Source organism: Carassius carassius, chromosome 11 (genome assembly GCF_963082965.1).
Source record: "Carassius carassius chromosome 11, fCarCar2.1, whole genome shotgun sequence".
NCBI lineage: Eukaryota > Metazoa > Chordata > Actinopteri > Cypriniformes > Cyprinidae > Carassius > Carassius carassius.
Window position 1 is genome coordinate 25,356,266 of NC_081765.1, and position 24,930 is coordinate 25,381,195.

The window sequence follows — 24,930 nt, forward strand, 5'->3', positions numbered from 1 at the left end:
TATCCAGCCTTTGTTGAAGAGGTCACAGAAATGTTATCAATGATTTCCTCAGAGTTTGACTGTTTTGCTATTGCAGGGGATTTTAATATTCACATAGACAATGCAGAAAACAAAACTACAAAAGAAATGATAACGGTTCTTAACACTTTTGACTTGACTCAGCATGTGCATTTTTGCCACTGTTGAGAGACTGACAAACCCCCCAAGTCAGATTCCCAGTGAAATGCTCTCAGGCAGCAAATGCAATGAGTTTGCATCCTTCTTTTCTGAGAAGATCATCAATATCAGGAAGGCGATTAGCACATCCTCAAGTAATGCAGAGGTCAGACAGATTAGGCCACAATATCAAAAAGATACTATGTCTATTTTTGAAGCAATTGATAGCAAAATTCTGGAAGACATAGTGCAGCACCTAAAATTGTCAACCTGCTATCTTGACACACTTCCCAAATCTTTTTTCAAAAGTGTGCTTAACTGCTTAGAAGCAGATCTTTTAGAAGTGGTGAATGCCTCACTTCTTTGTGGGACATTTCCAAACTCCTTAAAAACTGCAGTTGTTAAGCCCCTCCTGAAAAAGAGCAATCTTGATAACACCATTTTGAGCAATTTTAGACCAATATCTAATATTCCTTTTATAGGCAAAATTATAGAAAAGGTTGTTTTTAATCAGCTGAACAAATACTTAACAAATAACTCAAATGGATACCTGGACCATTTTCAATCTGGTTTTCGACCGCATCACAGCACAGAGACAGCACTAATTAAGATAATAAATGATATTCGCTTAAATTGTGACAAAATATCGGTGCTGGTATTGCTAGATCTCAGTGCTGTGTTTGACACTGTCGATCATAACATACTACTAGAGAGACTGGAAAACTGGGTCGGGCTTTCTGGGATGGTACTCAAATGGTTCAGGTCATACTTAGAAGCGAGAGGATATTATGTGAGTATAGGAGAGCATAAGTCTAAGTGGACGTCCATGACATGCGGAGTCCCACAAGGGTCAATCCTTGCACCGCTCTTGTTTAGCCTGTATATGCTCCCACTAAGTCAAATAATGAGAAAGAACCAAATTGCCTATCACAGCTATGCTGATGATACCCAGATTTACCTAGCATTATCACCAAATGACTACAGCCCAATTGACTCCCTCTGCCAATGCATTGATGAAATTAATAGTTGGATGTGCCAGAACTTTCTTCAGTTAAACAAGGAAAAAACTGAAGGCATTGCATTTGGAAACAAAGATGAAGTGTTCAAGGTGAATGCATACCTTGACTCTAGGGGTCAAACAACTAAAAATCAAGTCAGGAATCTTGGTGTGATTCTGGAGACAGACCTTAGTTTCAGTAGTCATGTCAAAGCAGTAACTAAATCAGCATACTATCATTTAAAAAACATTGCAAGAATTAGATGTTTTGTTTCCAGCCAAGACTTGGAGAAACTTGTTCATGCCTTTATCACCAACAGGGTGGACTATTGTAATGGGCTCCTCACCGGCCTTCCCAAAAAGACCATTAGACAGCTGCAGCTCATCCAGAACGCTGCTGCCAGGATTCTGACTAGAACCAGAAAATCTAAGCATATCACACCAGTCCTCAGGTCCTTACACTGGCTTCCAGTTACATTTAGGATTGATTTTAAAGTACTTTTACTCGTATATAAGTCACTAAATGACCTAGGACCCAAATATATTTCAGATATGCTCACTGAATATAAGCCTAACAGACCACTCAGATCATTAGGATCGAGTCAGTTAGAAATACCAAGGGTTCACACAAAACAAGGGGAGTCCTCCTTTAGTTACTATGCCGCCCGCAGTTGGAATCAGCTTCCAGAAGAGATCAGATGTGCTAAAACACTAGTCACATTTAAATCTAGACTTAAAACTCATCTGTTGTGCATTTATTGAATGAGCACTGTGCAATGTCCGAACTGATTGCACTATATTTTCACTGTTTTTTTTTTATTTTATTTTATGTAAAATAATTTTCTAACTGTTTTAAAATCAAATTGCTTGTTTTATTCTTGTTATTATTTTTCTTCATTATTATTTTACTTTCTTTTATGTAAAGCACTTTGAATTACCATTGTGTACGAAATGTGCTATATAAATAAACTTGCCTTGCCTTAGCAACATTTTAGAAGAAATTTATGGGGAAGATACACAATTACAACTTCTGTGGGGTGTGAAGGAAAAGTAATGTAACTAGTGGTGTAACTAATTACTGTTGTCAGATAGTAATAAGTAAACTAATAATATTACAGTTACACTTTATTTTAAGGTGTCCTTGTTACAGTGTAATTATACATTTAAGTGATATTAAGTAATATTAATTAACTACATGTACTTACTATTTGTTTAGGGTTAGGATTAGGGTTTGGCTTTGGGTTACTTGCATATATAATCTGAAAGGTTTAATTATGTATAATTAAATGTCATTATAATAGTAAGTACATAAAACTCAAACTTTCAACAAACTAAACTTTCCTGGCTTAAATATAGGTATCTGAACACTGCTAATACTTTTTGATATTTAGGGTATAAAAAATATATACTGTATATTAATTTTCTTGCAGACAATGTTTTGAATTTAATACTTGCTTTCTATTTTCCAAAAACAGTCTCATATGTGAAGCTAAGGCTCCTTCTAAAGCATCTGCTAAATGTAACAAAACAAAACAAAACAAAAAACAGTCAAATGTCATTTCAAATGTACTTTTACATAAAATATCTTAAGAAATAAAGTCTAAAAGGCAAAATGTTCCTTTTAAACATTTCAAACAGCAAAAAAATCTTAATCATTATAGTCACAATTTATTAAGATACAGAATCTATACAAAATACTTCTTGAGAAATTTACTTGAGTAAGATGTTAAGACTAGCTTTCAATAAAAATCTTTAAAGTTTTTTATTAAAAACTATTTATTAGCAATTGTTAAATAAAGAAATATTCTCTAAATAGCAGGTTTGAAAAAATTCTTACACAATTTCACTTCCCTTGTAAATTATTTTTTTAAGATGTTTAGACATTTTACCAGAAAACTCAAAAAAGTTTGGGATGAAAAAAAATGAAAAAAATTTGCATACTCATTAAGGAGGCCCCTGATTAAAGTGTGATGGCTCCGCCTCCATCTTGCTGCAGCAAGGCTATCCGTCTCATTGGCGGATCTTCAAGCTCCATGTGCTTGCCACCTGAGGCACTGCCCTGATGTGTCCTTTAACAGAGTACCCAGTTCAAGTGGCCCCATCCCCATTTACCACCACCCTCAAAGATGTGACATGACTCTCAATACCTTCCCCTCATTGTCTAAGAACACTGAACCTTACACAAGAGGGCGCAGATATGCTCTCTTGCATCTCCTCCTTCCCCGACAGCATTCCCTGAGCCGTCTCTCTCTCTCTCACTTCACATTCCAGAACCATATTCACCATCAGAAAAACAGAGGCAGTGTAGAATAGGGGTGAACACCCTTCTTTGTAAGCCCGAATAAGGGTAGTGCATGGTTTTGTCTAGAGACGTGTGTGAGCCCAGGACTCACAAATAGGGAGTCCTTCGAAGGTTCACAGCTGTGCCGTCTGAACGCATTTACTTCAGGCTTGAAAAACAGGATGAGAAATGAAACAACAGGTCAGTCTCTAATGCACAGTTCTAACAATGTGGTTGCACTACAACACCAGGATAAAAACATCATCACATGCACAGTAAAGGCGCATGTGTGGCTTTAATTTAAGAAGGACATTTTGAGTGAACCCAACTGCCTCAGCAAGTTACAAAACTCCCAAACAAAAGAGCAATGACGTGACTAAGGCACCACAACATGCAATACAAAAATTTGGTTTGGTTTATCCTTAAAAGAAGAAAAATCTTTTGTTTTTAATAAGGGAAAGAGAAACTTATTAATTATACATACTCTAAAAAAAATTATATTATCTCAGACTTTTTTGTTTTAAATGTGTCACGTTTAATTTTACTGGAAAGCAAAACACATTAAGAAATCATTAAGTTTTTTTTATTTTATTACTTGCCATCCGTTTTAACATTTTGTTTTGTTTTGTTGAATTTGACAAATATCTTTAAAATGTAATAACAGTTTAATACCCAGTATTAAACTGTTTAATAACAATGTACTATTCTACTACTTTTTATTCTTTTCTTTATATCTTTTTGCCTCACCTTCATTATCACTGAATTACTGATTATTATTACATTGATCATTATCAAAAATCTTTTAACAAACATTTCTGTCAGTAATTTTGTTAACAAAACAAACAATGGGTACAAATGCCTTCTCTTCTGCAAGACAAGTGAAATATTTTTTTCTTTAACAAGGTACACTGCTGCAAATTGAAGAAATTAACAGAAATTGCAGCTAGGTAGGTAGGATGAAATCAGCCCAGATTCATCAAACTCTGAGGTCAGAGAGTTGAAATTTGCACCTTAGTCGACTGCTGAGTTATCATATAAAAAAGATGTTTTTCATCATTTTGATCTCCAGTCTGGAGCACCCTTTTTCTACGGCCTAGGCCATCCCACGAGAGCCTGAAAATGAAAAATGTAGCACGCTGCATAGCTGCTGCCATGATCCTGTGAGCCTCTGTCAGATCATTAGAATAAATGAAAGCAGCAGCCACCATTGTGCTCCTTCATTTCCATCTGTTGAGCCGGAATGTGTTTCATAATCACCACAGAGTATTTGTGAACACTGAACATATTTCTAACCAAAACAAAACCAGAGCAGAATCTAAACAGCTCTTGTTCCCAGCTGCTATTTGCTCATGTCGGGTACTTCCTGTTTTATTGGTCACAGCTGAAGGGGGCAGTCACCTCTTGACCGCAGAGGTTGTTGTCCAAAGCAGCTGTAACAATGTATACTGAATTCATTCAGCACACAGTGCTCTCACGGCATTGTCTGTTGACAGAAAGCAGAGACCTCTTTCTTGTCAATGCAGAGACTGGCATCTCAGATGTTTGAATCTTGGATATAGACTGACCAGTGTACCTTTCAGTGCAATGTGTGGGAATTCTGTGTGTATAGTGAAGTATTACTGACATGTTTCAGGATATTGCACAAACACAGAGTGGATGGGAACGACACGGAGAATTAGTGATTAGCAATACTACTGAAACTTAAAGGGTTCATTCATCGAGAAATGATAAAATAAAATAAAATGTCAGCTGGCTTAATTGTTTGCAGAAAAACATCTGACTGGGTTCCTGATGGTGCTTTGTGCTCTGAAATGGGTCAGGACAGGACCTTCACAACATTCCTCATTCTTTACCCAGTCTTTGCAGGTTTTGATAGCCACATGAAAACATTGTGTAACCTAACGTCAGGGGAAATGGCGAGAGAAAAAAATCATGCATGACTATTTTGAGGATATTCTTAAGGTGGTACATTGTAAAGCCGCACAATGAAAGGTTAATCATAAATGCTCTTATCTTGGCCATGAGAAATGCTATTAAAATGGCACCAGAAGGAAGGCTGTGACAGCTGTATTAATCTCACAGTTTATGTTTACCTGCATTGCTTTTTATTTATTTATTCTCCGATGAGCACTGATTTATTACCAAAATCCCTCATACATTTTCAGAGGCTAAATGAAAGCTGCCCGACTGCATGCAGACAATCTGCTAAAACTCTGCCGTGACATTTTAGACCATTTTAGAATTGAAATGCTAAAGTAAAAGTTATACTCAAATTTACATCTCACCAGCAGTAGTAATGATGCTTTAATATTGTAAAATTCTTTTACAAATGTAAATAAAAATGTTCGATTTTAATATATTTTAAAATGACAAAACTGAATCAGAATTCATTCACAGAAGTCATTCTAATATGCTGATTTTGTGCTCAATAAATATTTCTTATTATTAAACCACATGAAAGAGTTGTTCTGTTTAATAAGGAAATTAAAACATTTTATTCAAGGATTAATTTAGTATAAAGTTCAAAAGAAAAGCGTTTATTTTTGTATTTTTGTTCTTTTTGTATTACTATATATATATATATATATATATATATATATATATATATATATATATATATATATATATATATATATATTAATCCCAAACTTGATCAGCAATGTAACTAGCGTCTAACACATGACAAATGATAACTTAGAAAAACGGTCTGCTAGTCATCCTAATACAACTGTGTTAGATAAAAAAGAAAAAACAATCTTTTCCCCTCCCCACAATTCCCCTGGGTCCTTGCATGAACCTGGACCCCAAAACTGTAAACAAATTCAGACTGAGCAGTTACTTGAATCCTCAGCGGCAATCAATTCTTATCCTTCAGTGTACTTTATGTACTTGCAAAACATTAAAACAAAAGATCAACAAAGACAGAAGGAGTTGTGACAGAGATTGAGGGAGGATGTCATTATGAGTACGTAGTCACATGCAAGCGAGTCCATTGGAGAAAGGTGAGAGAAGATGGAGACTTGAGATAGACTGAGACAGATTCCATAAACCAACATATTCAAGCATGGCCCATCTGTTTACATTCCTGTCCTCTCGAACAGTGGACTTTATCTCATTCGTGACCCCTTAGTAAAGTGAACGCTCCTCTCCCATTGCTCTTCATCCCCAAACATAACATCACATCACTCTTCAGTGACCCTGAGGTCAAGCTTCTGGTCTGGTTCCATCTCCAGAGGTTCTGGGTTCTGTGTCTGATTGAAGCTCCTCTATATTTTGAGACCCTTCAGTAAATCAGTCAGATGTTTGGACACACCAGTTTGTTCTATACTTTTACTATTTCCCACATGAATAAATGAATTAATTATTTATTCGGCAGCCAAAGTACAACAGCATCAGTTTGCTCACCACACACCAGATCTAGGTGGAAAAGAGAAAGAGACAGAGCCAATTCAGTGGATGGGGATTATTAAGAGAACATGATTGACAAGGGCCAGTGAAGGGAATTCGGCCAGGGCACCGGGGATACATCCCTACTCTTTACGAGAAATGCCATGGGATTTTTAATGGCCACAGAGAGTCCTCGGTTTAACGTCTCATCCAAAGGACGGTCCTTTTTTCAGTATACTGTCCCCTTCACTATATTGGGGCATCAGGACCCACACAGACCCCCTGCTGGCCTCACTAACACCTCTTCCAGCAGCAACCTAGTTTTCCCAGGAGGTCTCCCATCCAGGTATTGACCAGGCTCAACCCTGTAAAGCTTCAGTGGGCAAGCAGTCTTGGGCTACAGGGTGATATGGCTGTGGCATGTGACGTTAAAGGAACAGTAATGGCATCAAAACAATAAAATTACACAAAGGCAAGTATAGGAATTATGCATTGCTAAAAATTAAAAATTAAAACTCTTTTTTATTTAAGCTTGGTCAAAGTACATTAACATACTCTGCCTGTTTCCTCGACCAACTTTATAAGGGTGCATGATACTTAAAATTTTAACATGTGTGCCATGAAACTCATAAAATATAAAATAAAAAATGAAATCATTGTAAATAAAATTTACAAAGACACTGTTTATATTTGTCTTTAAAACATAACAAGAATGTAAGCATAGGCCTTTAGATCAAAGATCATTATAAACTCATTCAAGTGTGTCCAAACTTCTGTCTGGTATAGCGTAAATCCTGGGAAAAATCATACCCTAATATATCAGTCTGACTACATCTACATTTTTGCGAATGGAGAAATTATTCCACCTCATTTTGCACAAAGCATTTAGATGATGGCTGAACTTTTGTTTTTTGGAACAGCATGGTGCACGAACATCTTTTCCCACATTAGATACAGCCATAATGTAAATTAATAGCCATGAGCACATAAATAGAATAATGCAGGCTCTGAGAATGAACTGTCATTTTCTTATTTCTCCTGAGCAATTGCATTAGTCAGATATGACAGATTCAATAATGTCTATGGAGGCTGTGACTGGTTATATGCTGTAGCATATTATATGCCTCAATTGTGAGAGGAAGTTCATCCCACATTGTAAACTGATCTGTGCAAATCTGGTCCATTTGTGCAAATGTGTACCAAAGGGATGGGATCAAGAGCCGAGAAGAAAAGAGAAGCTGAAAGAAGCTGTGTTCTGAGTTTCCTTTCTATTGCTGATGAAATAGAACCTACTTCTCAGGGAGGCACGAAAGAGCCAAGTATGTGGGTGGGTCTCAATCACAGTACCTTGAGCTCACCCATTGTGCCAACATCATCAGATGTTTCTGATCCCATGAGACGGCTGGTTCCCCATGAGGTGGAAGCAGTGGAATCCTGTTGCCTCATACATCCGTTTTGATCTTGGGAAAGAACAGCAGCAACACAGGGTGCACAGAGAGCATGCACTGATCTCACCAAGAAAAAAACACTGGCTCAGGATAGACAAGTTTGGGATCCTGGGAAAAAGTCAAATGCTTTGACAATGGTGGTAGTTTTAAAAACAGGGTGTAGATAAAATGATTTTCATTAATCAGTTCTTCATAATGCAGTTGTTGAAAATCCAATTGCTGATGTTCAAAGTGCTTCATTACAATACCATTCAAATGGTTTCCGAATTTACATTTCAAAACTGAAATGGAAGTATGGGAAATAAAGAAATATGTTTCTTATTTAACTATATGGCCCAAAAAGATCTATATAAAAACAAATAAAAAATATATACATTTATCTAATTAAAACATAAATATATGTAATAATTGAAAATAATAATAATACATAAAACACACAATAATATAATACATTTTAATATATTATGTATATATTTAATATGTACATAGATACTGTGTACATAGAAAACTTTATGATAATTTTAATTTTTTGCAATAAGTATCTTATGCTCACCAAGGCTGCATTTATTTGATCAAAAATACAGCAAATATACAGTAATATTGTGAAATATTATTACAATACCAGTTTCAACATTGATAATAATACATTTTTCTTGAGCACCAAATGAAGATATTACAATTATTTCTAAAGGATCATGTAAAACTGTTGATTACTGCTGAAAAATTCGTTTTGTCAACCCAGGAATACAGTATATAATATGTAAAAAATATATCAAAATAAAAACAGTATTTTTAACTTGTAATAATATTTCAAAAGAGTGTTTTTGCAACATTGTGAAGAAATAAATGCACAAATAAAGATATTTCTTTAAGAATAAAAAAATAATTCTTAATTAATTTATTTTTTTCTACTGATAGTATACACTTTTTTTTTTTTTTAAGAAATTCTTATGCATGCATAAGTTCTACAACTGATTTCTCTTCAAGCATTTAAAAATCACAAAACTTCAAGTCAAGTATGTCCAATTTTTGACTGGCAGCGAACGTTATACCAGGCCATGGCAAATTTCCCTTATTCATAGTTTCACGGAAATGAGGACAGCAGGTGCGTACCCACCGGTCAGCGCAGTGAATAATTCAAAGGGTAAGAATCAGCTCTTTTCACCCCATCCCAGCCTGGGTAAAGTTGAAAAGGCTCGCTTGAGCTGTTGCTCTCCCTTGCCAACGACTGCATGTTTGGCACCAAGACATACATTTCTGAGATGAGCTGGCTTTCTATCAGCCCCATTACACTCCTGGCAGAAAGATGCAGGATAGCTGTAATGGTGTGGGGAGGAGGACAAAAGAAGACGGAGAGAGGTGGCACACGCAGGTGGAAGTGTGGACAAAAGTACAGCAAGCAGGATGAAAAGATGAAGAATGTGTGAATGTGACAGGAATGAATGAATAAGATAGGATGCTATACTGACATCAATGTGCTCACTAACAATGGCTTATTCTAACAATAAAATGAAAGCTTATAATGGAATCTCTAGTTACAAGATTTGATATATAGGTGCTGAAACCCTAACAAAAAGTTTCATGGATGCATCTGCCAAAATACTAGTTGGTTCCTGCATTTTTTGTTACTAAATAATAATCCTAGAAAAATTCTATAAAGGATCTAAAAGCACAAGAGACATCTGTAACGGATTCAATTATTTTCTTATTCGATAATAACAATAACATTTAGATAAACACTAAAAAAAGGTTTGGGGCTGGAAAGATTTTCTGAGGTTTTCTCTTAATTTATTTGATCAAAAATACAGTAAAAACTGTAATATTGTGAAATATTATTACAATTTAAAACAAATGTTTTCTATTTCAATATATTTTCAAATGTAATGTATTCCTGTGATGGCAGATCCTGAATTTTCAGCAGCCATTACTCTAGTACTCTTGTCAAGTCACTTCTATCACTAGTGTCTCTGTATTCTTCATTCATCTGCCTATTTTCATTTACTCTCTCTGTGTGCAGTTTAGGCAAAGACACTCTCAAAAGCTGGCAAGGTGCTACTCATTGATTTGGACCCTGCCTCCACTTGTGATACTCCAGTTAGTCTTAACGAAGATAGATCAGCCTTGTTTATTCACAGTTTGGAATCGCCCAGGAGAGATACACAGGCAAAGGTGAGGCTGAGGAAAATGAAACTGCGCCAAAACCTCTCCACTGGGACAGTGGAGAAACTGCTGCAAATATAGTAACGTTATTGTATCAAAACACGAGATGCACACATGGGAATATGTGAATGAAGTGACTTATTTAGTACCTATTTGTTGTGCATCCAGATGTGCACTGGGTATCTAAGGTAAAAGAGAATGAAACTGAATGATACTCAAATTTTATTCAGCCTTCAATAACAAGCTGCTTCATGCATGAACCATTATGAGTGCTCTGTGAGTGAGAGCATTCAATAAATGTCTGGTACAGACATGGCACAGAGATTACTGGGGGAATAAAAGATATATATTCAACCGCAGCAACAGGTGGGAAAGTCACCAGTCTTATTTCACTGCTTTATTTAGACCTCAGACAGTCCTGGCTGACCTTCTGAGACGTTTTAGCTCCAAGTCAGAGTAGAAACTTGGTACTTTTGCTAAGGACGCCCTTCACTCACTGTGCCGGGCAATGCCGCTTCCTTTGAAGTCTGTCCAGGCGATTTTGGGAACTGGCCCATTCATTTCAATATCAATAACCATAAGCCAGCCTTTTCTAACACCCAAAGGCCTGACAGACAGCCCTAGACAAAGTCACAAAGGCCACATCAAACAGGAATCATGATCTAGTAGAGACTGCTGACCATTAATAAGCACTGTAGGTCTGTGTCTCACCTGAATTAGTGAAATGTTGTTTAGATTCAGTCGGAAGAGGTAGTTTCTGAAGATAAAATAAGAGAGAGATTGAAAAGGGTTAGATTGATATGATTTATCTACTGGAGATGCAATGAAAATGTAATCTTAATATGCCAAGGGAAATGAAAAATAAAGTGGGGTCCAAAAGTCTGAGACATCTAGTGAAAATGGTTCTGTTTTGTATTTACTTACACACACACACACACACACACACATATATATATATATATATTACTAGCATTTGAAATTCAAAACAAAAATAGTTTGAAACACAAACACAATATATATATATATTTTAACACTTTAGAATAGGTAACACCTATTAGCTGCTTATTAGCATGCATATTACTAGAATATTAGCCATGTATTAGTGCTAATTAAGAACATATTAATGCCTTATTCTACTTGACCTTATTCTACATCCCTAATCTTACCCAATATCTAAACCTAACAACTACCTTACTAACTATTAATAAGCAGGAAATAAAGAATGTGTTGAGAGAAATTGTTAATAGTTAACAAGTGTTACCTATTCTAAAGTGTTACCATTTCTTTTTTCAATAATACATATTACCTCAAAACAGTAAATATAATGATATAACAATAATTTTTTTAAATTATATTGTAATATAAAACATTTCATATTAACATATTAATATATAAATACATAAATTGTGTATCTGTATTGATGTGTTTTATACACAACCCAAACATTGGCCACATATTATATTGTATAATTTTTTTACCTGGCTCCCACTATAAGTTCATTCCTGGATAGGTCAAGGGTCAGCTGAGAGTAGTCCCTTACACCAGGATGGTTGAAACTGGAGATCAAAGGACTTAGAGCTGAAAGACCAAAGAAAATGTGGGTATATTAGTGATACAGAAGGGAAGCAACTCAAGTGAGTGTGATGTGTGATAATCCTTTGAAAGATCAAAGCGTATAACATTAAAATCTATTAGTAGACTGGTTCAGTAGACTTTTCGCTTTAAATGAATGGTTGTTATCATGGTGTAAAGAACAGAAACTGCTATTTGTTAATAACTGGAATCTTTTCTGGGAGCGTCCTAGGCTGTTTCGCGCTGATGGATTACACCCCAGCAGAATCGGAGCAGAGCTGCTCTCTGACAACATCTCCAGGACACTTCGCTCCATGTGACTAGTAAGACAATTCCCAAATAACTATTATGATGAGTTTTGTTCCACCCACTTAAATGATAAAAGTACTTGCGCTGTAAAAACTTTTAAGACTGTGTCTGTTCCTCGAATAGTGAGGTCAAAATATAATGTAGGATCTAGAAAAAATCTAATCGTAATTAAACCAGAAAAATGTAAAGTAAATGAACAAAAACAGTTTTTAAAGTTTGGGCTCATAAATATTAGATCACTCACACCCAAAGCAGTTATTGTAAATGAAATGATCACAGAAAATAGTTTTGATGTACTCTGCTTGACTGAAACCTGGCTAAAACCAAATGATTATTTTGGTCTAAATGAATCTACTCCACCGAACTACTGTTATAAGCATGAGCCCCGTCAGACTGGTCGTGGCGGAGGTGTCGCAACAATATATAGTGATATTCTCAATGTTACCCAGAAAACAGGATACAGGTTTAACTCTTTTGAAATACTTCTGCTAAATGTTACACTGTCAGACATGCAAAAGAAATCTAATGTATCTCTTGCTCTGGCTACTGTGTATAGACCACCAGGGCCGTATGCAGAATTCCTAAAAGAATTTGCAGATTTCCTCTCAGACCTTCTAGTTACAGTTGATAAGGCGCTAATCATGGGAGATTTTAATATTCACGTTGATAATGCAAATGATACATTAGAACTTGCGTTTACTGACCTAATAAACTCCTTTGGAGTCAAGCAAAATGTCACCAGGCCCACTCATCGTTTTAATCATACACTAGATCTAATTATATCGCATGGAATCGATCTTACTGCTATAGATGTTGTACCCCAAAGTGATTATATTACAGACCATTTCCTTGTATCGTGCATGCTGCGTATAACTGATATTAACTATATGTCTCAGCGTTACCGTCTGGGCAGAACTATTGTTCCAGCCACCAAAGAAAGATTCGCAAATAACCTGCCTGATCTATCTTAACTGCTATTTGTACCCAAAAATACACATGAATTAGACGAAATTACTGACAACATGGGCACTATTTTCTCTAATACATTAGAAGCTGTTGCCCCCATCAAATTGAAAAAGGTTAGAGAAAAACGTACTGTGCCATGGTATAACAGTAATACTCACTCTCTCAAGAAAGTAACTCATAGTCTTGAACGCAAATGGAGAAAAACTAACTTGGAAGTTTTTAGAATTGCATGGAAAAACAGTATGTCCAGCTATAGACAGGCTCTGAAAACTGCTAGGGCAGAGCATATCCACAAACTCATTGAAAATAACCAAAACAATCCAAGGTTTTTATTTAACATAGTGGCTAAATTAACAAATTACCAGACGCCACCTGATTCAAATATTCCACCAACGTTAAATAGTAATGACTTTATGAATTTCTTCACTGATAAAATAGATAACATTAGAAATACAATAGCGAATGTAGATTCTACAGCGTCTAACACTTCAGTTTCATCCATCGCACCCAAAGATAAACTGCAGTGCTTTACAAATATAGGACAGGAAGAGCTAAATAAACGTATCACTGTATCTAAACCAACAACATGTTTATTAGATCCTGTACCCACTAAATTACTAAAAGAGCTGTTACCTGTAGCCGAAGAACCGCTTCTCAATATCATTAACTCGTCGTTATGTTTAGGTCACGTCCCAAAACCATTCAAGCTGGCGGTTATCAAGCCTCTTATTAAGAAACCAAAACTAGATCCTAGTGTACTGGCAAATTATAGGCCTATTTCAAATCTTCCATTTATGTCTAAAATTTTAGAAAAAGTTGTGTCTGCTCAATTGAGCACCTTCCTGCATAAAAATGATCTGTATGAAGAATTTCAATCAGGTTTTAGGCCCCACCATAGCACAGAAACTGCACTTGTTAAAATTACAAATGACCTGCTCCTTGGGTCAGATCAAGGCTGCATCTCATTTCTAATCTTACTTGATCTTAGTGCAGCGTTTGACACCATAGATCATGACATACTCATAGATCTATTACAAAACTATACAGGTATTCAAGGGCAGGCTCTAAGATGGTTTAGATCCTACCTGTCCGATCGCTACCATTTTGTTTATTTAAATGGGGTGTCATCTCATTTATCATCAGTAAAATATGGAGTGCCACAAGGATCCGTCCTAGGTCCCCTTCTATTTTCAATATACATGTTGCCCCTTGGTAATATTATTAGAAAATATGCTGATGATACTCAGCTATATATCTCAACGAGACCAGATGAAACTTCCCAATTATCTAAGCTAACAGAGTGTGTTAAAAATGTAAAAGATTGGATGACAAATAATTTTCTCCAATTAAATTCGAATAAGACGGAGATATTAATTATTGGACCAAAAAACACCACACAGAATCTTGTAGATTACAATCTGCAGCTAGACGGATGTACTGTTACTTCCTCTACAGTCAGAAATCTGGGTGTTATATTGGACAGCAAATTGTCTTTTGAAAATCATATTTCCAATGTTACAAAAACTGCATTCTTCCATCTTAGAAACATTGCCAAGCTACGAAACATGTTATCTGTTTCTGATGCAGAAAAGCTAGTTCATGCATTTATGACCTCTAGACTGGACTATTGTAATGCACTTCTAGGTGGTTGTCCTGCTTCATCAATAAACAAGCTACAGGTAGTCCAAAATGCAGCAGCTAGAGTCCTTATGAGGTCAAGAAAATATGATCATATTACCCCAATTTTACAGTCTCTGCACTGGCTACCTATTAAGTTCCGTATCAGTTACAAATTATCATTACTTACCTATAAGGCCCTAAATGGTTTAGCTTCTGCGTACCTAACTAGCCTTCTACCACGCTACAACCCATCACGCACCCTAAGGTCACAAAACGCTGGACTTTTGGTAGTTCCTAGGATAGCAAAGTCCACTAAAGGAGGTAGAGCTTTTTCACATTTGGCTCCCAAACTCTGGAATAGCCTTCCTGATAATGTTCGGGGTTCAGACACACTCTCTCTGTTTAAATCTAGATTAAAAACGCATCTCTTTCGCCAAGCATTCGAATAATGTATCTCTTAAATTGTGAGTGTAGTTGCATCTGCATTTTTATTCTTTAGCTTGGGTTAAACTAATTTTACTTTGTTGGATCAGCAGCTATGCTAATGATGTCTCTATTTTGTTTCTATGTTTTGCCACAAGCTCCAGTCTGGATCCAGAACACCTGAGAAGAGATGATGCTGACCCTCAGAGGACCCCAGATGATCCTAACCTTGAATCAACAAACAGAACTAACAATTATTGCTACATGTGTGACTGCATCATATAATTACTATTAATTAATAATATTGATAGTTCATCGTCTAGCTGACTACGTCTTGTATTATTATTATTATTTTTTATAAAATCCTGTCAAACGTGCACAAACTACTAGCTACTACTAAATATTGTAGAAACATAATTTTCTGTAAAGTTGCTTTGTAACGATTTGTATTGTAAAAAGCGCTATACAAATAAACTTGAATTGAATTGAATTGAATTAAAAGAACTCCTGGTTTAGGTTAACATATGGATTAAGGTTCACAAAAATGATTTCCACAATAGAGGTCACTAATCCAGCAAAATTAATGCAGTTTCTTCCCATGAGTCCCCAAGAACAAGTGAGGAGAAGCAGAGAGCTGCGCTTAGGTAGCTGGGCCTCTTCAAGGTTACTGATCCTAATTCAACATGACACTTAGTCAAAACTCGGCTTGAATCTCAGAACATTAAAGCACTGTTTGATACAAAGATTCGGAATCAAAACAATTTGGCCTGACAGACACTTACACTGACCGGCCCTATTGAAGTGGGAATTACATCTGACAGAAAGGGCATTATGTAAATATAAAAACCACTTGATCTACTGTTGACCTTAATGTGGCTTAGTAAATGGGATTTCACTGTAAAGGAACCAATGAAAAGATTTGTTATCCTTTCATGCAGAATAGGATCTCTCAGCAGTATTCTGGATGACCTGTCTGTCACGGTTGGTAAACCCTGATCTCAGGGTTTTGCACTTTGTGGGTGAAGTCTGTGTGTTACGCGTCAGCACTGATTAGTTTGTGGGTGTCTCCGCTAATTGTCATAAGCAACAGCTGTCACTCATTACTCATCCCTATATATTGGCTTGTCTAGCATCTTGTGTCATAATTGTCATAAGCAACAGCTGTCACTCATTACTCATCCCTGTATATTGGCTTGTCTAGCGTCTAGCGTCTTACCATGCCCGGTAAAAGAGCCAGTCCGGTAGTAAGTTTGAGGCTACTATCAGGTGGGATCTCCGCCGGGAAGTCCTCGACCACATCTTCGACTCTCCTTCCGGTGAAACTGTGGTGGGAGAACCACACTCACGACTGTCATGCCCTTCTGGACTCTGGGGCTGAAGGTAGTTTCATTGACCTTCCTGTCCTTCCTGTGTCTCATCCCATCTATGTCACCGCACTCAATGGCCAGGAACTGCCACACGTCACTCACTACACTGAACACAGTGAAACATATCCTTTTATTTCATGGACTCCCCTGTCGCTCCCATTGTTTTAGGTCACCCCTGGTTAACCAAACATAATCCACGAGTGGACTGGGGTTCCAACACAGTCACCTTGTGGAGTGAAAGTTGTCATGAGTCTTGTCTGGTTTCTGCTTGTCCTGTTGTGCCTGTTTCTGTCTTTCAGAAGGAGACCATGGTGTTATCAAACGTGCCCGCAGAGTACTTGGACCTGAAGGAGGTGTTCAGTAAGTCCAGTGCTGCTTCTCTTCCTCCGCATCGTCCCTATGACTGTGCTATAGATTTAGTTCCAGGTAAGTCTCCGCCTAAAGGCAAGCTTTACTCTCTTTCTATTCCGCCCTTCCTCTTCTCCAGCGGGGGCGGGGTTTTTTGTGGGTAAGAAGGATGATTCTCTGCGACCTTGTATTGACTACTGAGAGCTGAACAACATCACGATAAAGAACACCTATCTGTTGCCGTAGATGTCTTCAGCTTTCGAGAGGTTACAGGGAGCATCCGTATTCACAAAATTGGATTTACGTAACGCTTATCATTTGGTCCGCATCAGGAAGGGGGATGAATGGAAAACCGCCTTTAACAACCCTAGAGGGCACTTTGAATATTTGGTGATGCCGTTCGGGCTCTCCAACTCGCCAGGGGTTTTCCAAGCACTCACTCGTTAATGATGTGTTGAGAGATATGGTAGATCAGTTTATATATGTTTACCTGGATGACATACTGATTTTTTCTTCATCTCTCCAGGAACATGTGCAACACATCAGATGAGTGCTCCAGAGATTACTCGAGAATGGGCTTTTTGTCAAGGCGGAGAAATGCGTATTCCATGCACAGTCTGTTCCCTTCCTAGGGTATATTGTCTCGTCTGAGGGAATACGTATGGATCCTGACAAGGGTAAAGCTGTGATAGATTGGCCATCTCCAGATTCCCGTAAGGCCCTACAGCAGTTTCTGGGGTTCACCAATTTTTATCTATGTTTTATTCGTAATTTCAGCCAACTAGTCTCACCTCTGACGGCCTTGACCTCCCCCAGTACTCCGTTCAGGTGGTCGGATGCAGCCGAGACTGCATTTACCAACCTCAAGAGCCGCTTCGTTTCGGCTCCCATCCTCGTAGCCCCTGATCCCACACGGCAGTTCGTGGTGGAGGTCGACGCATCAGAGGTGGGGGTAGGAGCAGTTCTTTCCCAACGTGTTACCTCGGACAATAAGATGCATCCCTGCGCGTTTTTCTCACACCGTTTATCTCCTGCTGAACGCAATTATGACATTGGTAACAGAGAATTGTTGGCTGTCAAATTAGCTTTAGAGGAGTGGCGTCACTGGTTGGAAGGGTCAGGGGTACCTTTCATTGTTTGGACCGATCACAAGAATTTAGAGTACATCAGTAAAACTGCCAAAAGACTCAATTCAAGGCAGGCTCGGTGGGCCCTTTTTTTCATCGTTTTGATTTTACTCTGTCGTACCGCCCGGGTTCCAAAAATGTCAAACCCGATTCTTTGTCACGTCTTTTTGATCTCTCCGCCCGCCCGGTGACTCCCGAGTGTATTTTACCTGAGAAAATAGTCGTCTCAGTACTCGTATGGGAGGTCAAATCGAAGGTCAAGAGAGCCTTAGAAGGGGTAATGCCTCCGCCCGGTTGCCCACCGAATTGTTTATTTGTGCCGGAGGAGTTACGGTCCGAAGTTATTCAGTGGGGTCACGGCTCTAACGTTGCTTATCATCCAGGGATAAGCTGAACAAAGGGTTTAGTTAAACAACGATTCTGGTGGCCACTTATGGCTAGCGACGTCCACGATTTTGTTTTGGCTTGCTCAGTTTGCGCCAGTGGTAAGTCATCTAACTGGCCTCCAGATGGGCTTCTTCAACCGCTGTCTGTCCCTTCGAGACCCTGGTCACATATCGTGCTAGATTTTGTTACCGCCCTCCCGCCCTCTAATGGCATGACGGTCGTTTTGACCGTAGTGGACCGGTTCTCAAAGGCGGCACATTTAATTCCCTTGCCCAAATTACCTACAGCCAAGGAGACAGCAGTCACTGTCCTAGATCACGTCTTTCGGTTACATGGCCTCCCGGTAGACGTGGTTTCTGACAGGGGATCCCGATTCATATCCAAATTTTGGAAGGAATTTTGTCAATTGTTAGGAGCGAAGGTTAGCCTGTCTACGGGTTATCATCCCCAGAGTAATGGGCAGTCTGAGCAAGCCAACCAAGATTTAGAGAGAACGTTGCAATGTTTAGTCTCCAAGAATCCTTCTTCCTGGAGCCAACAACTCTCTATGGTGGAGTACGCTCACAATTCATTACCAGTGTCAGCCAGGGGCCTCTCTCCGTTTCCGTGCAGCTTAGGTTACCAGCCACCAGTTTTTCCTAGTCTGGAATCTGAAGTCGTGGTCCCCTCCACTCACGCATTTGTCCAGAGGTGCCACCGCACCTGGACCAGAGCCCGCGAGACTCTGTTCCGGATGAGGGAGCGCACTAAGGCCAAGGCCGATTGCCACCGGTCAAAGCCTCCCGTTTACGTCGTGGGTCAAAAGGTGTGGCTTTCTACTAACAATATTCCTCTCCGTTCCGTTTCTAACAAATTAGCCCCCAAATATATTGGGCCGTTTACTGTCACAAATATCATTAGTCCGGTGACAGTCCGCCTCAAACTACCTCCAGCGTACAGGAGAATACATCCCGCCTTCCATGTGTCCAAAATTAAACCAGTGTTTTATTCACGTATTAATCCGCCTACCCCGGTTCCCCCACCACCGCGTCTCGTAGATAGGGAACCGACTTATTCGGTGAATCGTATTCTGGACTCGAGACGGAGGGGACGAGGATTCCAGTACTTGGTGGACTGGGAAGGTTACGATCCGGAGGAGAGGAGTGGGGTACCTGCTAGGGACATACTGGATCACTCCCTTATTGATGATTTCAATCAGCAGGTAGGCCCTTCTGGGAACTCCAGGAGGCGTTCTTAGAGGGGGGGGGGGGGGGGGGGGTACTGTTACGGTTGATAAACCGTGATCTCAGGGTTTTGTACTTTGTGGGTGAAGTCTGTGTGTTACGCGTCAGCACTGATTAGTTTGTGGGCGTCTCCGCTAATTGTCATCAGCAACAGCTGTCACTCATTACTCATCCCTATATATTGGCTTGTCTAGCGTCTTGTGTTCTTGAGAGCGTTGTTTCATGTTTGTGACCTATGCTTTGCTTTCTTGTGTTTCTGCGTTGGATGTCCGTGTCTCCCCGGAACCCCGTCCACTCTACGCAACCCACCACCAAGCAACACCACTTACCTTCGGCTCGCTTCCCCGCAGTTCCTGTGTCACCCTCTCCTGCTGCCAACTCACCTCTGCCTTCTGGATACTTCACCCATCGACACCATCCTTGACTGTCTATTCCTCCCAGCGTCATATTTGTGTCTCAGTAGTGTCTTGTATCATTGTCTCCATTAAATTGTGTTAACCTCGCACTTGCTTCCTGCCACTCTTTCACCCAGTCGTTACACTGTCAAGCTAAAATACAGAAATCCTTGCCTAATTTTACATATTTGTTACACATTGTACACAGTTGTTGTTCATTGTACACAATGTTGCTTGCATTTCGAGTTCCTTTTATATGTCAGGCTCAAGTTACACTTTCCAAAGAAGCGAGAAAGCACAGCCTTTACCGTTTAGGATAAATTGGATAGTCTTGAATAACAAAAACAACTCAAAATCTAGTGTAATTTACAAAAAAAAAAAAAAAAAATTTTATATATATATATATATATATATAAAATTGCATTTCAGGTTGCTAGAAAGATTTTTACAAAAAATGATTGTAAATGATTTTATATACTACAATTATTGCATATTTAATATTATTTGTATTATTCATATTAAATAAAATATATTAATAAAAGAAATAATATACAATACTACAATTAGCATATAAAGCTATACATACTGCAATTTCTCTTTTAGGCACAGTATAAAAAAATGATAATAGTTTGACTACAGCAAAGTGCTATGTGAATACAGTTGCAAACACAGCTGGAGCTTTCTCACACCACAGGTCAAAGCAGTGGTGAAACTGGTTTCCCTTAACAAGACATCCATAAACACCACTTCATACAGTCCGAATCTGTCCCGGCAGAAGGAGTCATCCAGATGCTGGGGTCATCCAAAACAATCTGTCTTTCACATGGAAACACAAATGTAATAAATGTAGGGATGTGTTTGCATAGAATTTACAGGAAGAAAAAATAAATAAAAAAAATCTTCTGCTATCCCACTGAATTAATATATTAACAAACTGAATGATTGGGACCATATGGCTGCACCATTCAGGTGTTATTTATGGAAAAATAATGACAGGTAAACAAACACCATCTGTACTATATGCTCACCTCATCCACAAGCATTCATCTAACCTGTGTTAAAATGTGGTAATGGCCTTTGAAGATAAAATGCGTTCAGAGAGAATCATAGAAAATCTTATTAGATATCATACATCAAGAACAGCTGATGTATGTATATATATATTTAAATGGTGAACCTTATGGAGTTTATTAATCTTTTACTGTAGGTCAAAAGTAAGACAGCTCAGAGTCTATAATATAATATACAGGTTTCCAACCTTTTATGTCAGCAAACCACTATGAACTAAGTTATTTACTTAAAGATTAGGGATTTATTTACACCAATTTTAGTGAAACCCTTTTTGGGAAACCCAGATATTATAAATATAACGGACACAAACTACTCTAGATAGCATGCATGCTCTTCCTTGAATAAGACTAGTATGGTCACCAGAATTTGTTGTACTTTGGATTCACAGGATCCTGATTTAAGTACCAGGCTTCTTAATTATCTTAACCAGCTAATCTTGGTCATTCAGTTCAATCAGGAAAAAAAAAAAATTAGTTGACCAGAATTTTGCCAGTTGGACCAGTACCAAACTAGCAATAACCTGAACAGACATGCTAGGATCTCCATGAAAAAAAAGCATTAAAAAATGCTTGTTTAAGCTTATATTTTAGCCTGTTTCTTAATTCTTCATAAAGCAAAAAACACTTGGACTGAGAAACAACACAGACTGTGCAGGTTGAGGGACTGTCATGATAACATCAGTCACCTGAATTACCATAAACCATACCGGAGATGAACGTCAGAAGCAGCATGAAAGTGCTGATCTTTGCTAAAGTAAACAAACAGACGCAGCTGTCCAGCTGTAGGTCCAGCAGGGGTCAGATACTTCACCCATTAAACCCTCATAACCTAAACTGCTCCAATTCGCCTTCATAGTAATTTTTAGATAACCAACAAAATGTGTTTCCACCAGCACAGTAAGTTATCTGAATGTATGTTTTTTATTCGCTTACATGAGTTGATCATGAAGTGCCCTTTCTGATGGACTTCTAAGCCTCGGTAAGATTTATATAAACAGTGGTTTTATATTTATGGACAGCTCCCACACATCATCAAGCCTGCCTGGCGTCCAGCAATCCATATGCAATAAAAAGGGATAAATATGAGGGTTGGGCCAGAAAAGGGTTGATGGACAATTATAGCATTTTCCTCACCAAATATGCAGCGGAAGAGATTAATATTGGATTTAAATGGATTTAATGTAAATGTGTTAAATGGATTTAAATATGGATTTAAATGGCTAAGGGTACTACACTCTTATTGGCAGCTGAAAGCATAATCAAATTTCCCAAAATATTAAATGAATAAACACACAAGGGAGGATGCATCTTATACTACATATGATTAATAATCTGACAATGTGCAAAGTCATGGAAACACATTAAACAGTGTTGTTTTGATCAGTTGAAGGTCAGAAACTGTTTATGGATTGTAGACCTGGATTTCTGCCCTGTCACTTTCCTTATAAACTCCTTTAGAAGCATTCTGACATATTTTCAATACATTAATGTATGTTTACATTTTAATATGAAAATGCATTTCAAATCTCATGTAAACATGTTTTCTTTAATTATCAGGTTTTTAAACAACACAATTTGGATAGTTATCAGGATACTGTTGTGTATGCAAAAAGAGTCAATGTAAGATTTACTGTAAATGAAAACACTAAAATCATCACAAACAATACTATAAACAATGAATTTTTTTTTTTTTTTAAATCAGACTACATGATGTCACACATGTCAAAATTATGTAAAAATTTTACAAATATTCGGAATGCACTTCTTCCCCTCCAAGTAAAAAGTTTATTACGGTAAGGAAAAAAGTATCTATACACATAAAACATTTATTCAACAAGATTCACAAAATTACAACACTATAAATTAAAAGCTATTATTAACCCAAATCCACAAACAGCAAGATCATGGGTTTCAACCTTGCCCTAAGGTTTCATTTGAATAATTAAGTAAAATCAAAATTAAAACATAATATCCCTCTATATTTGTTGAATTCATTGCTTTAAACTTATCTCTAAATACAGAAACAATTAAACAATAATAATCCTAAATGTGCTTAGGGAGTAGATTAGGGAGTATTTCATGCATTGTGAAGCAAAAAAAAAATATATCAATGAGAAATAGTTTTGAAAAGAATCAAGGTGAAACTTATCCAATTCCATAAGAGCAGTCCTCTCTGGGATCAATATGAGAGAGTGAATATGGATCACCATTGACCACTGCAGGCCCAGTAGCCTCATGCATCTGTAATGTTATCTTTGATTATAAATAAAGCAGACGGGTCCAAAAAGCACATCATGTAAGCACTACCCCTGTCCTGCGAGAGACAGTCGTCTCGTCTGTATTTTGCATCTCTCCACTCCAAAGACTGGCCCATCTCTCATCTGAGCTCAGATAATCTTATCAGAAGACGCAGGCCGGAGCTTATCTGTGCACAGTCCGAATTTGCTTTTGTTTTGTCTTCTGGTCTCCTTCTCCACGCCTGCCGTGTGATTTCCCTGCTGTTGCATCCCCTATTGTCACTGCATGACTGAAGAGAGCCACAGAAATCTAAATCCTCTTACTCAAACTGCACTCTGATTATAGAAACAGGAAGACAATGAGTTCCCCAGAAAAAAAGCCACAACACAACAGGAAAGGACAGGTGGGGGTAAGGGTGCTCTAGGGATGAGGCTGTAATTCAAAGGCCGGTTCAAGTCAGGAAAAAATCTGAAAGAGCACCTTTCACAATGAGAGAGGACTGTGCTGGCAATTTCAAATGGTTACTGAAGCGTAACACGTCAGCATTTACAAAAGACAGGAAAGGCCGAGCAGAAGCATAAGGGCTGCTGCTTTCAGTTCAAACCTCTTACTGAGTTCCATTTCATTCACAGTTAGCAAACGTAAACCTTGCACTCCAAAGTTGGACAAGGTATTACTTGCGAACACCACCAACAACCTCTTCTTTCCATGCCTGTGGTGACAGAGGGTCCAACAACATGACAGAATGGTTCGGGCATCAGTGCCTCTGAAAACACAGACCAATTAGGTGGAAAGAGACACATCGGTAAGGGCCTGAAGTTAAAGAACAACATTGTTTTTCTTTCTTTTTTTCTTCTCACAGTCTCCTTAAATAGGGGCCGGTGGTTAAACAACAGCACTATTACCCACTAGAGATTGGTTTCTGAACATGTTCTACAGACGAGACAAACAATCTCAAGACAATCACAATGGCTGGGTGAGTGGAAGGGAGACAATGGCTCTGTGGCATCAGTGTGGCCAGTGTATATAGAAAAACATTGTAACAGCACTGCAGTGGAATGCAAAAATATGTTTTGTGTGAATAGCCCCTGAAAATAAATTATGTTCCAACACCTCAGATGACCCAAACACCTGAGAAAAGATGACGCCAACCCATGTGAGGACCTTAGATGACGCCAACTCTAAATAAACATAAAAAACTGCCAAATTTTCCTTACATTGTAAACATTATGATCACAACTTGTACTAATGATTATTGCCTTAATTATGTTCATCGTTCTGCCTGAATACATGTCATTTGCTAAATGCAGTATTTATATTATTATAGAATTGCAAATTTCTGCTATATGCACATTACTTTCATATCACCAACAAATTACTCTTAAGCTGAACGAGTCTGAGGTATGAACATCTACTAAAAATACACATACAAAATATATCTTATGTGCCCTTCAAG

General features: G+C 38.0%; 1 protein-coding gene across 1 annotated transcript in view; it reads right to left on the reverse strand.

Moving 5' to 3' along the window:
• The window catches only part of LOC132153084 (semaphorin-5B-like), a 153,743-nt gene that overhangs the window by 45,850 nt on the left and 82,963 nt on the right, over window positions 1–24,930 (reverse strand). Inside the window, exons 4-5 of the mRNA XM_059562268.1 lie at window positions 11,908–12,007; window positions 11,141–11,186 (exon numbers count right to left, since the gene is read on the reverse strand). Of these exons, the coding sequence (XP_059418251.1) occupies window positions 11,141–11,186; window positions 11,908–12,007 (146 nt within the window). The remainder of the gene's footprint in view (window positions 1–11,140; window positions 11,187–11,907; window positions 12,008–24,930) is intronic.